The 16,529-nt window shown below is 36.3% G+C and overlaps 1 protein-coding gene across 1 annotated transcript in view; it reads left to right on the top strand.

Moving 5' to 3' along the window:
* The window catches only part of LOC109032994 (uncharacterized), an 85,656-nt gene that overhangs the window by 59,180 nt on the left and 9,947 nt on the right, over positions 1 to 16,529 (top strand). The window contains 11 exon segments of the mRNA XM_019045378.2: positions 4,179 to 4,385; positions 5,548 to 5,650; positions 6,275 to 6,383; positions 6,922 to 7,117; positions 7,880 to 8,015; positions 8,169 to 8,290; positions 9,417 to 9,440; positions 10,074 to 10,163; positions 12,865 to 12,979; positions 13,807 to 13,953; positions 13,956 to 13,997. Of these exon segments, the coding sequence (XP_018900923.2) occupies positions 4,179 to 4,385; positions 5,548 to 5,650; positions 6,275 to 6,383; positions 6,922 to 7,117; positions 7,880 to 8,015; positions 8,169 to 8,290; positions 9,417 to 9,440; positions 10,074 to 10,163; positions 12,865 to 12,979; positions 13,807 to 13,953; positions 13,956 to 13,997 (1,291 nt within the window).

Raw genomic sequence — 16,529 nt, 5'->3', positions numbered from 1 at the left:
GGAGATAAGGCATGAACGGGTTACCTGGCCAAGGTATGAAGTGACCAGAGCAATTGGACCGCGTTTAACAGAAAGGAACCAAGGCACATCAGCTATTGCATAATTTAATTGGGCAGTTTAATTTTTTACAAGAAAACGTTTGTGCGGATTCCATTGAAAATTATAAGGAATTTGCTTCGTACTAGGAAGAGAAGTCACTGAAATTTACACGAAAATCCGCGCAACAGTTTTCATGTAAAAAATTAAATTGCCTAATTAAATTCGGCAATAGCTGATGTGGCTTGGTTCCTTTCTGTTTAACACAGTTCAATTGGGACAATTTTTCTGAATAGCCTCACTGATCGAAATGGAGCTCTTGCATTTGTCAGGAATTTGCGATTCAAGTACTGATTCCTATCGAAAATATCGTGAAAAACAAGATTATGCCCCTAGTTTTCTCTATAATTAACTCCAAAGCTCAAAAAAAGCTTTCAAAGTTGAGGCCGTAAAGGAGGGGATATCTCACCCTACAAGAGTCCACCTCTATATCAAGACACACTCTCTATGCAAAGATAGGGCACAAATCGACGGTGAAACTACCAGACCACGTATCTCGTTTGCGGTGTTTAAAAACCTCCGCTTCCATATTATTTTTTTGATGGAGAAAAAATCGATATCATTTCTTGAAATTTTCACAGAGTCTTCTTCGCATAGAGAGGAAAGAACACGGAAGTTTTCAAAAATTGGCGTTGAGTAGTATTCCATTTAAAAAATAAAGGATGACAGGAAGTCTATACAACGTCGCAAAGCGGGATACGTGGTCTGAAAGTTTCACCGTCTCAATACATTTATAGGGTTGCCACTTTGTGGGGGACTCTAAAACTGAAAACACGGCAATCCTGCTAGTGTATCTGTTCACCTATTGTTACACAGAGAGTTTGTCTTGATAAAGAGGTGGACTCCTCAGGGCAGCGTTGGACATCTCCTCCATTACGGCCTCAACTTTGACAGGGCCGTATTAAGGGGGTGGCCGCATGGGCCGCGGCCCATGGCGGCAAAATTAGGGGGCGGCAAATTTTGCAATTTTTATAAATGCAAGTACAAAATAATCGGATTCAGAAAAAAATTACCAACAAGAAAAGGTGACAAAATCTCTCATTTCCTGAGAGTTCATTAATTTCTAAGTTTGTCGTATTTCGGACAAAATTTACACAAAGACAATTCTATTTGTACAAAAGACTGCGCACCTTTAATTAGTTGAGTTAAGAGAGAAACCAAACACGTAATTTGGCCTGGAGCAGCGCGGCGCAAAGAGAAATGATGACGGGGACTTGAGATGAAAAGGAGAAGCCCTCGACGCGGCGGTCGGCATGGATGTAACACATATTAGCACCTACGAGACTGCATGAATACTTCACGCATTGCGTCAAACACAGTACGGTCAACAACGGTCGGCGCGGCGCACGGTGGATCGAGTCAATGGTAGAGGTCGGTCACGGGCGACGAAAAAAAAAGTCTGATTTTAAATATTTTTTCTTGGTTTTCTAGTAGTTAAGCTTCCAAAATGAATGTATCCACGGTTCTAGGATCTTTGAACCCTTCCGCTTTGACATGCGGGTTGCCTAAAGCTGACATTGCAGGTGGTATCAAATTTGCCGTCTAATTCTCAAGGTTTTATTTCGCTTTTGCATGAGTTCTGTGGCATATTCATCAAAATTTCAATTAAACATACTTATTCTCCTCCCTTTAAGGAACATTTTGGTATATCATGAATGTGCATTGGCATATTTTTAGGAGGACCAAAACCACCTCCAAAGCTTGCTTAAAAAAAACGCCCAAAAAAATGTTAAAATAGCTCGATAAAAAAATGTCCACAAGTGTCCGCAAAATCCTTTGTTGGGTTGCCTCCTGTACACTATCAGGAATGATATTATGTAATAATTAGCCGCTAATATCCGCTAATCTGCGAAAACGGTCCATTTGAATGATAGGAAGTCGCGCCTGCTGGGAATCCGATCTTGCTCTATTGCCATCAATAAAATCGTGCATCACACGATATCCTTCAATCTCGATAATTTTTCTACTGATTACTGATTTTGGCTTATTTGTTGATATTTTTGGACGAGACATTAACCTTCTGTTAGTCTTTGAAGTTGATTCGATCAACGTTATATTGTGCGATAAAGTTTAAGGTGTATGTTTTGCGCATTGTATATTACACACGTCCCGTTTCTTGCAAAATGTCTTCAACATACCTAGAACTCTTTCATGAGCTCCATACACATAAAATTTCAACTCCCCCCCCCCCCCCCTTGGAGGATGACAATACTTTCTCTACCCTAGGGTAGCGAGAAACTAAAAATTGGTTGTGGGTTGAAAAAGAAGAAATACAAGAAATTTCTTCAAGAGACAATAGTCCTTCTCAGAGGTTCTTCAAGGGATCAGAACTTGCATGAAAAATTTTCTTCTTATTTTCATATTTATTCAATAAATATGTTTCAAACTTCACTCCAAACATTGAGGAACAAAACGAAGTAATGGAAGATGATATAATTTTTTTTTCTCTGCACATTCAATTTTTTTATCTGGTGATAAGTACCTATAATAATATTCTAGGATGACTCGATAAAAAGAAGCTACAGTATATACATCTCTTTTTTATTTATTTAATATATTGATCTATTTTTTGAAATATGCATATTTGTTGAACATTTGAAAGAGTAGAGAGTTCATAAAAATGAAAACGTCTATTGACTGGCTGGAGGAAAAGAGAAGAAAAATGAACATTATCAGAATGTTCCGTATATGTGTCAGTATGCAATTGCGAGAAACCAATTAACATGAACAAAAAACGATGTTATCAGAAATTGAAAGAAATATGGCAACCTTCGTAGTGAGGGGGCTATAAAGCCGCCCTCCCTCACTCCTCAAGTAATGTCCTTGAGTCAAGTTCTGCAAAATTATTCTTTATGGAAGATGCTTGCGGTCCCATTCGCCGAAAGTAACGTGAAAAAACAGCTATCAAGGATCCCAATTTCAATAGTCATGAAAAAGTGTGTCAAACTCCTATTAAAACTTGTTATTCGGCTGAAAAATGAAGAAAAATGGAATCTACGACGAAAAATACATTAAATGAGTGTAATTTGCTCTATTCTAAGGGTGGGAAATCTCCGTAATCAGAGAAAATAAGACGCGTGATGCGCGATGACCGACCCCTCCCATTGACTCGATCCACCGTGCGGCGCGTCGTGAGACGCACAGTGCCTACAAGACTACATGAATACTTCACGCATTGCGCCAAACACAGCGCGGCGGCACGGCGGCGGAAGTTAAAATTATTAAACCTCATTTATGTTTGTTCTTTCTTAATTTTTTAGTTCATTTCTTACAAATGAAAGGCCTTGTCCCCACAGAGATTGTTTTACGGAACTGAACTTTCGCGCGAAGTTCCGTGAACTTTTGCTAGTAGTGTTGACCGGGCTTACGCAAAAAATGTGTCCAAGACGAATGCTGTCGCTAGCAGCCTGCGCTGCACTCCATATGAAAACGAAAAACACGTGTACTCAAGTGTATCTTTACGATTACAGCGTAGTATTCATTGTAAGTTAGAACAGAAAAAAGACTGTTTAAATTTGAAGGAAGGATTTTGAGAAAACTGGTTCACATTCTCTCTAAAATATTTCGAAAATCAATTTTTGAAGTTTCCGACTTTACAAATTTTTTTTCGTCTTTGAATTCTTTCATCGCGGAAAAAAACCCATGTTATTTCTCATAAAGGCTAAGAATGTGGGCATCAGCCGATCTGAAAATTGGGAGGACCGTCTCATTGCGTCATAATTGGACCGCGTTGAGCCATTTATTGACAAATTTCATCGAACAATTTATTCTTTTACAGGAGAAGGCCAAAGGGTTGTACTGATTCTTTTGAAAATATCTGGTAATTTGCTTCTAGTCACAAATGGAACTCCCTTGAAATTTTCAAAAGGATTTTTGTCACCATCTTCCTGTAAAAATCAATAATCTAATGAAATTTGGCAATAGCTGATACAACTTATTGTTAGTCTCTTTCTGTTTAGTGCGGTCCAAGTGGTGGTGCCAACTCAACTCGTAATTCCAGTTTTGCCCCCCCTTTTTGTCTTTGCCTCCTTTCTGCACTTGAGCTGTTTGGTAAAAAAATTTAATTTAGTAATGTGTTGCAGATCAAAATAGGTCTGGCCCCGGTGGGAAGCATAAAAAACAACAAATTGGACGAATCTCAGCTCCAAGATGTGGTGATCGAGATCTTGACAAATGCCGTGCGGAGCACCCAACTAAATCTCAACTTGGGGCAGTTCCCTAACTGCCCTCGCTTCAGCCGCTACCTCCCCGAGCAGCCGCCGGTACTCCCTGTTCACTACGACAGCTTGGTAAGCACACTCGAAAAACCCGCCTATATCCTACTCTGCCGTGCTAAGGAAAAACGTACCTTCAAGAATAAACCTTCAAGCGTTGCCAAATTCCCTTTGATAGAACACGAATTTCCTGGTAGACTAATGAATATTTCCCTTCCAATTTTTCAGATAATTTTGTTCGCAGTTTTACCTGAAATTCCTGAAAATTTCAAAGAAAAATATTCGTAACTTTCCTTGAAACAAACATTTTATTCAAGGAAATTTGGCAACTCTCGACTGTTCATACGGCGTTCTTCCTTAGTACGGCAGTACTGCTCGAAAAATACGCTCAGGCTCCTTTAGTCGTTGTTTCTCCGTTGGTTTTCCAACTTCATTCTTATTTACGACGGAATCGCAAAACAACCCCTTGGATGAAAAAATCAAAATGAGATAACTAGTATACCATCGCGTAGAGACGTTATCTGTGTCGTTCGGCACGAAGAACACCGACTAATTACGCTGATAAATTCTTGAATATATTGAAAGATCATTGCGCGCCGTGAGCAGGGCTGCACAAGTGAAATGAATAATATGAAAGATTAAAAATTGAAAATTTCTGTGCAATATTTCAAGAAATGTCCGTGCAGTAATTCACGAAGTTACACTAAGTTGTGACAAATATGGAAAATTTGAAGCATATTTTCAGGAGCTGGGCATGCGACACGCTCTAAAAAATACCAAAAAGCAGAAACCATTTCCTTTCATTTAATTTTGACTTTAATTTTGAAAATTTGTTGTCAACATATTTCATTTTTCCTGAAATTTCATGAAATATTTCACACGAAATTTCAAGATTTGATTTTTCATGAAAAATTGTAACCCTGCTCGTGAGAAGCAGAGCTGCGGCTGCGGCTCCTCGCTCCTGTCATCTTGTCCCTAAACTTTGAAACGCCTTCAATAGTTCGGCTATGTGATTCGCTGTACACTGTAAGTCTTGTAGTCTAGCCTGTGGTTTTTAGGACACGGGCGGTTGACTTCACAAGTATTGCCTCTATTTTTGAAGCGATACCTACCTCTTCATTCAGCCTCGAGAATAGCTCTCTATAATCGATACCTACCTCTTCATTCAGCCTCGAGAATAGCTCTCTATAATCATTCTGTGTTTCAAATATATTTACAATAGTTGTTGTTTTTTCAGTTGTTGTCTTCAAAATATCCTCAGCCACCTCCTGTTTCAAAGTCAGGAGACAGAAAGCTCCTCGTCAAAGTTGTTAAGGCACAAAACCTCAGCCTCCCAGCAGGTAATTTTTTCTCTCCTTTCTTTTCTTCTTGTTTACATTCAGCTGGAATTAGAGTCAGGTATGTTAGAGCTGTTTTTGCAAAAGCCCCAGATGCCAAGGAAGACAAAATTTTAGAGCCTTTGCAGTGGCTTCAAAGTGGTGCTAACAGTAGAGGCTAAAGTTAGGATTGATCACAAGCGGTCCCTTGTGGGCAACCCACTTTGAAAAATTCATGGAATTTTTTCGAAAACGTAGAACCGAAAAAAAAAAGACTCTACTGTCTGATTTTTCAATTTTCATGTACTTAAATTTCCCACTACTACTGCTGAATACAAAGCTTGGAAATTGTCGGAACTATCTGTAAAAATTTTAAAAAGTACTTTCTACATCTAATGCAGGGTAACTCAATGAGATTTTTTCAAAAGAAGTCAGGGGAAATTTTGAATTTGATTTTGAAAATCTGGAAAAGTAAGTGAATTTTTCTTCCAAAATTAGCCTATTACCCTACAACATCAGGTTCAAACTTTAAGTAATTTCCGATAGTTCAACTTTTTTTTTTACATGAATAGCCTTTGCAGCTAAATATGGTTCCAATAATCAACTGATTTATATTTCCTCTCACTTTTTTTCTAAATAATTACACAGGTACCACAGATACTTACTGCGTCATTGAAATGGATGAGCCTCCTCAGAAAAATCAAACTGCTATTAAGAAAGAAACCAATAGTCCTCAATGGGATGAGCACTTTCTGTTGTGAGTACCTTTTCAAATAATTGAATTCATGAAACTCAACAGTTTTGATCCACAGAACTAAACACAGTGAATCTGTTATGATTTGGTCTAAGTTTCCTGTAACTTTATAGATACTTAGTGTGTTTTTCACAATTTGTAACTGTATAAAAATGAAATTTAAAAGTCTTTGAAATTCTAAGTAATGTAACAGTAATTGAACTATTGGCATAAACATCTTCATCACAATATATTCTTATGATTTTAACTCAAATAGACTTATTTTGAATAAATCCATAAATTCAGTAGAAAGGATATCAGGATGTTTCTAATAGAAGGAATGACTCAACAAGGCTGCCCCTACATACTTGAGGCAAAAATATTTTCCTGCGCCTAGAATAAGAGTACCAGAGCTGGAGGAAGAAGGTGGGAAATCTCCTGCCGGATGAAGGAATGGAGACTTCAGGTAAGTTGGGTCTTACGACTTTTCACAAAGTTCAAATGCTTCCAAAATACTCTACTTTCATCCTTTTCATGTTTTATCCTTTAAATTTTTTTCCAGTGAGATCAATCCCCGCACTGCAGAACTACTATTCGAAATTTACAGTCGATCGAAAAGTGGAACTGACGATAAATTCCTTGGTTTGGGAATTGTTGGAATGGAAGAATTGCTCATCAGCCCAGCTCAAAGGCAAACAATTTCCCTCCAATCAAGACCATATCAAGATGATAAAATTTCAGGGACTTTAACTGTCGAGGTAATTACTACACCAATCACATAATTAAAATTAGCCTCGAAGAGTCAGTTTTTAGTCAGAGCTGTTTAATAACTTATTGCATGCTAAGAGCTAGGGCTTTTCTATCGGTTGTCGGTAAGCTACCGAAACAGTTCCGTTAAGAAAAAGTTACGATAAGAGCGCTCATGCCGATAGCGATTAGAGTTTTTGGAGCTGATGAAAATGAGCTGTTGCCATTTGTACATCTATTTTACGCGCCGCCGGGCCAGGCAATCTGATAAACCGACACACGGGGCAACAATGCATTGAGTGCGAGCTCTCAAAAATCTGATAAGGCCGGCTGTTGTCGATATCATCGCCACTGTCGGTACTGCGTCAGTTTCAATAAGAGACGATATCGAAAGTGTTCCGGCAAGAATTCGTTTGAACACCCCTACTAAGAGCAGGGCTGCTAGTTTCAAGATTAAGGTCCAAAGCCAACAGGTCACTTCGTTGGTAGCTACATGGAAAATGGTGTTCCCTCAGCACCATTGGCTCAGAAAAAAACATTGTGATCTTGCAGGTTTAGTACCTCTCTTTTGAATCAGTTATAAACCTACTTTTACTGTGTGTATCTCTGAAGTTGCCATGGTTATAGCATGTACTTCACTAGCACATCATTTAATGAACAATATTTTACTATGCACAATGAGGAAAGTTCAAAATGTTCTAGATTCATCACAGTTGTAGTGAATGAAGCATAATATTTTGTTTTTCTGATATTTTATTTTCTTTAATTTCCAGTTTAATTTCACAGAGGGATCTGAAATACCACTCCCCAATGCTCAACCGTACAAGTTGAAAGAAACTCTCAACTCAGTGTCTTCCATGGGTAAAATGACCACAACAACAAAAACCGTGTACCAAAGTTCTAACCACGGTAAGCAGAATCAAAAATTTTAATTCTTGCAATGAAACCCCTCCTCTCTTTTCTCCTAGAAAGCTAATTCTACTGTATCATGAAATATTTTTTTGTCAGGAACCAAAAAAGGTAAGAGGAAAAAATTAATTAATTTGACCATTTCTTTTATAGATCACCTGTCAAATGGGGTGACAGAGTCAGCTCTAAAAGACATAGGAATGCGAAATAGGATAAACCAACAGAACAATACTGGACCGAACAAAAGCACCCTCATAATTCATAGCGTTCAGAGGGTAAGTTTTTCCATTTTAATGTACCTTTATTTTAGACATTTCCCTTGTTTTTATTCCCCAAAATTTTATGTCCTAAAGTGTGTGCTTTTGGACTTTAAGTAATTTTGTCTTTGATTTTCTTCATTTTTTTAAAAAATATATTTTTGAACTACGAGGATTGTTTTGATGGCCAGTTTATTTATCCTAAATTGTTTCGATTAGAGATAATCGGTGTAAACTATCTGAGAACCACTTTCTTAGCTTCTGCACAAGCTTAAGTAAATCATCTTTGTCCATTGGAACCTTGGAAAAGAATATCAATATGAATTAAATTGATCAATGTTGAAAACCAAACCCACTTTCAAGCGTTATCACGGCTCAAATTTTCAATTTTATAGATTTTTGAGTATGACAGATTATGGATTACATGAAGAAGAGCAAAACCAAATGTACATTAAAGTAGACTGTCTAAGCTTTAAAACAAGTCCAATTTTATGACAGAAAAACAATTTGGAGCAGAGAAGTGATTTTCCAAAGTTGATTTGATTTGCAGCAACCTTGCCTGATTTTGACAGAATTAGGTTCTTTATCAACCTTAAAAATATGTGTTAAGGTTGAAAAGTTCGCAAAATTTGAATTTTTGTCGCTATGATAGCCGATTTTCGATTAAGTCCTTTGAAAACATTTGATAATCCTTGTTTGACTCGTTTCCTGATTTTGAGGACATTATATGTTTTATATTTGAAATGATTTTTTTGCTCAGGAAGAAAAACACTTAAATTATCCAAAAATTGTCATCCTTATGAAAATCACATTTTTTTAGAAGTTCAATTCAGAAATACACTACTCTCTCGCTATAAAAAACCGGCAAGGGACCGGGCGATTCCTTTGCAAAAGAGAGATTTTCGTTATAATGAGTGTCATTATAGCGAGAGAATATAAATATTGTCGAAAACATTTTCATTCTTAAGTGGTTCCCTCTCAAGGATGTCAAAGTTAGGTGATTTAAGTTGTAAAGGAACAGAACTAGTAGTGGTCTCAAGCACCATTTTGAGAAAATCGTTGATGTTTGATGCATTTTTTTCCCTGTGTTTCATTGCTCCCGCCTGATTTTTTGTCTTGCCTCCGGAATGCAACCTTTCATCAGCAATTACCACCTCACTACATTCAGGTACGATGGTTTTAGCATGAAACCCACAAATTTTTCTCTTTGGTTTATTTTCTTCTTTTGTGAGTGACAGCAACCCGAGTTCTCTCACCCCAATTTTATCTTGTATTTAGGCTTGTAGCTCTCTGAATATTTACCTCTTGATTTAGTTAGTTCTGGGTTTTGTTTAACTTCTGCTACTGTAGCTTCCTAACGCAATCCTAGGATTTGTATGACCATTGATGTCAGCAGTAATTTGTACGCAATAATCTTAAATTTATCTCCTTCCATTTCCCTCAAAATTTCATCCCCGAATCAAATTAAGGGTGCATCCTAGAATAACTGATGCTCTACAATACTTCATTCTGATAGATAGGGACTCTCAACACCATCTCTATAGTTTTTAGGAGATGGGGAGGTAAACAAAGTTTTTCAAGATGATTCAATTAAGTAATGTGAAGTGACTAACGCAAATTTCTCTTTACATTAAACAGATTTTTTAATACCTCATTTTAGTTGATTCTAACGGTAATTAAGTACATAATTGGTTTCTTTGTACTTATGAATTTTTTTAAAATCCCCACATATTTTTGCATCGTTCTCTCTGTCTAAATTTGCTGTTCAAAAAAGAAAATAAACAGTTTTTCTTGGCTCCAGGTGAAGAAAAACGAGAAAGGCGAATGGATAGAGCTGGCCGAGTCAGACAGTAAAATTGAAACATGCTCTACTGACTCGAAAGTAGAACCGGTAACAATTTTAATGAAGTTCTGTCAATGTGTAATGTCAGGGTGGCTGGATATTAGTATCGGTGGATGGCTATTGAGTCTTTGTAAAGTTCCTTGGTAGTTGGCACATTAGTGAACGTTTAGGATACAGTTTATTCTACGCATCGTTCTTGTTTACTTTTATGCACAAATTACGTACCCCAAAAATATGAACACGACAGAAGAAAAAATGAAAAAATGGGTAACGCAAGGCTCAAATATTAAAACACTGAAAACGCAAGACGTTTTGAGTCGTCACAGGCTCATTTTCAGCTGCAACAACAATCAAATTTAATAAAAATTGAGTGGTGACTTGATACCACCACTCTGTGGTTGTATCATAACAACTGGCATTAGGTCACCGGATAATTTCCCTTTCATTTTGATTATTTTTGTTGCTGAAAATAAGCTTGCAACGACTCGAAACATGCTGTCTTTAAAAGTCTTAATATTTTAGCCTTGTTTTACCTACCCATTTTTTCATTTTTTATTCTGAATAGTTTCTAATTTACTCAAATACCTTTTATTTGTGGTGAAGAGTAAATTTGCAGCATGCCTAATGACTAATACATTGCATTTTAGAGACCGTTCACTGTTAAAGAAATGTCAGTGCCAAAAAATGCAAAATTCAGACTATGTTACCGTTTATCATTTTACAAGCATTTCAGGTCAATAATGCACCAAATAATGTCGAAATTTAACTAAAGATATGACTGTTTGACTTTCGCAATTCAAAAAGTAGTTTCAGAAAGAGTAATTTCATCTGCCAAATTCAGGGCTCAACAACTTAAGATTCAAGCGCAGTTTTACATGCTGTATTGTTCTAAAAATGAACCAAATCACTTGCAAATTATTCCGTGGATAAAGAGAATTCGCTCCATAGAAAAAGGGAGTTACTTTCACGTAGAATATAGGAGACCAAATTTCTATCAAAATTAATGGAAATCACTCTTTTTATTAATTCTCTCCACTCTCTGAGGCCCTTTTGCCGGTGGATGGTCTCAGTCATGTGGTGAGGAGTATTCATCTGTAATTTTTTAGTCCTAGCTATAAAATTTCTTTCCTACACTATTTTCTTTTCAAACATCAATTATAAATCTGTCAGGAATTTTTCATCTGCATCTTGCCTGAAACTGATATCTATGCATGATCCTTTCATAGCTTTCCCATTGATTCGACTAATGCTTTACTTACTAATTTGCTCCCATCTCCCAAAAAGCTTTCAAATTGAGCCATTTAGTAATTCAATTTTAATGCTATGCTTTTTTTAGCTAGACTGCCCAAGTAGTATAGGTTGCAATGAATTGCGATTACATGGTAAAATGATTGCTACTGAACCGGAGCATTGTGCATATTGCCTTTTTCCATTAGAAACGGTTCTTCTTATTGAAATTAATTGCGATAAAATTGAAATAAGTGTCCTTTCCGTGCATTGCGAATTGCTTATCTTCCTAACGCATGGAACTTATTTTACTATTGGTTTAAAATTAGCATATTTTACCCAAATTATGTAAACATATTGCAATTTCATGGTAAAAGAAATTGCTACCTATTTTACTTATTTCATTTTTTTTTGGGGGGGGGGGGGGCAGTGTGCCTAGGGTACTTATTTTTTTATGGATGGTAAAATTCTAACCATTTTTTATCTAATAAATTTTATGAAAGACTTGAAATCGATGAAAAATAAGATTCTGCAATTGACAACTCAACGATAGAGTTTATTTTAAAAGTTTCAATATAGGTCAGATCTTCAATCTTTAAAAGTCATGATAATACAAGAAAAAGAAGAAGAGGATTGAAATTGATAATCATCCATGTGAATGTTACTTTTTCAATTCCGTTAAGTTTTCCATCGATTTTTTGCCTTAAGAGAAAATTGAGTGATCTTGCATAGACATGGAAGCAACTTCGCAAGCAATTAAGTAAATATGAGAGGAGACAACAAGATTTCAATGAGATTTGATGAGACTTTTGGTGAGAAATTGGCCTTTTAGTATGGATGTGTTTCTTCGTTAGAGCAAGCTGTGTTGATTGTAAATATTTTTGAAAATTGTGCATGGCGCAGAAGCATGTTCTACATAAATTTGCAAGTTGTAAATCAATGTTCTGTCTCTAACTCTTACACTCTCTTTTGAAATCATAGCCGGAGGGTGGTGCTTTTAGCCATGATGTGGAGAGAGATACACGGGACTGATGATTGCCAATGAGTCTGAAACTGGTCTCTCTGTGCTCTCTTGGAATCAGAAACCAAAGCTTCTCTATTTTTTCGTTTTTTGAGAGATGTAGCCATAGTAAAAGTGAAGCTCCTGTTGACTACATGCTCTATTGCCACCTAGATTGGTGTCATTTTTGTGGCGGGGAGTTTTTCAACTGCATTTGCGGATGCCGTGATTTACTAATAATAAAAAATAGCTGGGTAATGATAAAATCCATGAAGAAAAGTTCCAATGGGTGATTCCTTAGATTACATAAAACTGACAATGTACTTAACTCCTTTTTTACGTTTTCTGCCTTGCAATGGAGTTACATTCCTTCCTCTGGGAAAAAAACCAACTCATACCCCTTTTTACAAGCGTTGAGAAAAAATCGAAGGTATTGATGATATCAAGTCAAACTTACTTGGCAAGAAAGTAAGTACGCACTATCAGCTAAAACTTGAATTTATAAAATGGTTATTTTTACAGTCAGGAATGGAGCCATCTCCTTCAGCACAGTTCATTGGGCAGGAAGGCAAACCAACAGTGAATGGCAGTGGGACAGACATTAGCACGGCGATTCAACAAGCTTCAAGCCCTGAAGGTTAGACTGGATTGGCTCTAAATTGAAATTTTCTCATATTTATTCATCATAACTTAACTTTTTTCATCCAACATTTCATAAGATATTGTATCATCTGACCATCGCTAAACTGCATTGCAGGACATCTGCCAGTTCTCGACAAAAAATAATCCATAATTTTTTGAGGATTCATACAGAAAGTTAGTGATTTTTTTTAGTTCGTATTATGAGGATCATTTCTACTCGTGAAAAAAGTCAAAATCCAGAGGATTAATTTCTTTTTGAAAAATCGCTGAGGAGGTAGCGGGAACGGCTCTCTTTTTATAATAATGCAATGTATTGCACAGATATATCCGAAGAGGCAAAAAAGCACAGAGCAGTTGCATGTTCTGTTAGGGGTTTTCATGATAATAAGTGCAAATATTCCTAAAAAATATCATTTCGAATCTCCATAACTTGAAATTTTTATCTTTAGCTATTCTTAAATCGACACTTACACTTTGATTCAGAACAAAAGCTCATGTGATAACGTTCCAAATGATACATTTATCACTGGTGTAAGTCACAAAGCACCCACTCTTATCTATCGATCTACTTTCCTGAAAAAGTTAGATAGAGTAAGATACACATGCAGACTTACAGAGTATCAAATTACTCTTCGCAGGTCTTTTGAGAATGCTCCCAGGAATTCTTTTTCCCCGCTGCCAGGAAACTTGGATCCCCAAGTGAGGGGGCTACCCAAAGAAGGGTGAAAAGTCAGTTGAAGAAAGGATTTCCTATTTTTACATTTGAATTACAGCAGGAACATTATTTCAATTAAACTGTTATGCGTTCTTTCAACTTTACAGCTGAAAGAGGCCGCACAAGGCGGAGAAGAGATTTCTTTGGAACTATCAGGCGACGTCTTAACCGATCAAAAGGAAGATCAAAGTCAGTAGACCCAGGTGCTGAACAAACTGAAGAATCAGGGTTAAGTGATACTGGATTCAGTCGGTCTGCTCTGCCGACAGATCACGGGACCCTTCTGTTCACTCATTAGGTTTGTTCTACTATCATTGTTTCATTGTTCTAACATTTGTAATAAAACTCTCAATCTAATCATGCATGTTCAAACAATGGCCTCAGTTGTTTCTAATTTGGATGTAATTCAAATCAGTCTATGGTCAGTTGCTTATAACTTGCTAAAAATGTACGCTGAAGTGCAAGAGAATTTCTTAAAAAATTCCAAGGATCAATATTTCTCAAAGAGAATCTACTCTGAAAAAAAGAGCATAACTGACTGTAACACCAGGAAATTTGCGAGCATTTGAAGGAAGTTTGCGTTGAACGCAATTCTTACATCTGATTCTTTTTTGTGTCTCCTCAGTATACCTTGAATTTTTGTTTGGCGTCAGGGAAAGTGAAACAATAATGTGGTGTTTTTAATTTGCCCCAAAATGCAACAAAATTTTATAGTTATAGAATCATTTCATGGCAGACATACTCTCTCATTTGCATTGAAAGAAGTAAAATACTCTGTTGAACATCATTAGAAAATATGAAAGTGTTTACAATAATGATCAATACGAAAACCTCTCTCTCAATGTCTGTTCATAGTTGATGTCAGGGTTTTTTTTCTCTCAATTTTTTGACCCCTTCTCCTTCCCCCTCATCAATTTCAAGTACCTGTTAAGTACTGATGAACCCCCCTTAACTTTTTGTGGGTCCTCACTTCTCAGGTTGTAATTAATTTTTATTTTTAAATTTTTCGTAATAAAATGTGATACAGAATGCTGTAAAGCTAAGGGGTCTGTGAAAAAGTGTTTTACTTTTTGTTGGAGAAGAATGAAATTAGTACTGATTATGATGTGAGGTCTGGTCTAATTAAACTTAGCAAGCTTTAAGGTCAATATCAGGCCTAGCACAGCATTCAATCAGACCTCGATAGTAATTTTTTCAGTTCCCTCCTGACAGTTGATCACAGAGGCTTAATAATTACACTAGTTCTGGGTAAAAAAAATTAGTACTTCACACAATTTTTTATTGAAAGTCTCCTATAAATGGGTTATGCTAATTTTAGCCTGTCAGGTTCGACTTCCCTTCCATTGTCAGGTACGTAAGGGGCACCTCTTAGCCACCCTCCCCTAGGACCTTGACCCTCTTCTCCTTAGGAATGTATATAATTAGGTGTATTGAAGCAAAGGCATCATTGAATACTGTCCTGTACATTGTAAATTTCAACAAGGATCATTAATTACAGATTCTTGTCATTTTTGCTCTTGTTCCATTCAAAACTAACAGCCTAAAATAATTGCTCCGTTATTTATATACCTAACGGATTTGCATAGAAACTTCTTTTGAACCTCATTTTATCATCTTTACTTCTCCCTTTCATGTAGCACTCTTAATATGATGGTTATACCCTCAACACTTGATCGACCTCAGTTACCTATAATGGAATTCAATTGCAATTCTATAATCTCATTTAATCACTTTATAGTCTGATCTCATAACATTTATCTTTATTAATTTTCACCACCTTCTCACCCTATTATGTTTTCTATACTTTTTTCGTAACTTTTGTGCTAATAGATGTTGTAATCTTTTGTTTTTGGTTTAATTATTCTTCCTGCGTGATGCCTCCTATTGTTGATTCCTGCCAAATTATTTCTTTCCTAAATATTTCGGTAAGTTTGATCCCTATTTAAAGGTTCTCTTACAGTGATGCAGAAAACTCTTATTACCACTCCAAAATTATTAAAATCGCTTAGCGCAATTGGCAATCTAATAATGTTTATTTCCTAAGTTATCTATTTCTAAGTTCACCAGAAACTTTTGTCATGAGAATGAAGTTATAGCTTCAAAGGATTAGTACTCTTAGATTTTACTACCTACCTCATTTGTGGCCATGTTTATTCTTCGTTAAGATATTTTTCTTCTTTGATTACTACTTTTGATGTTAAATGGAGACATTCTCAGATACTTCCTCATCATTTGTAACAGTCCTTCATATTTTGAGTCAGATTTGTTAAACATTAATACCTTACGTTTTTCTAAGATCTCTGAGAAGTGCTTTTTCACACCCTCTGATTCAATTAATCATGACTCCTTTTACACTACTCTCGAGTTCAGAGTGTAAGAATTTTCTGCACCTCTGCTGCTCACCCATCACACTGTATGACTTCCTTTTTACTGTAAATTTTTCCTGATTGTAATGTCATTTGAAATTGAATAGATTTTTTTCCAGTAATGGAAAGTATCCCTATTCTGCAAATAGAGTGCATACACATATCGTAATATTTGAGAATGTTTATACATTTTTCATCTCACTGTACTGAACATCAGTGAAAACTATCCATGAAGTTCGTGTATTTGCTTTGCATTTTAGCATCAGTGAAACCTCAACATCAAATAAATTAAACTTGAATTCACGTAACTACATCAGATGTCTCCTAATTTCCTCTTGTGTTTTAATCCATAAACGAAGCGACATTCCGCCATGAAATTTTGTGTGTATATTCTGTATAATCGAAGGGAAATCCATTTCAAGGCGATATTTTGTTAAGCTTTCTGCCAAAAATAAAACATGAAC

The sequence above is a fragment of the Bemisia tabaci genome, chromosome 7 (assembly GCF_918797505.1).
Source record: "Bemisia tabaci chromosome 7, PGI_BMITA_v3".
NCBI lineage: Eukaryota > Metazoa > Arthropoda > Insecta > Hemiptera > Aleyrodidae > Bemisia > Bemisia tabaci.
This window is presented reverse-complemented; position numbering and strand designations above follow the sequence as displayed.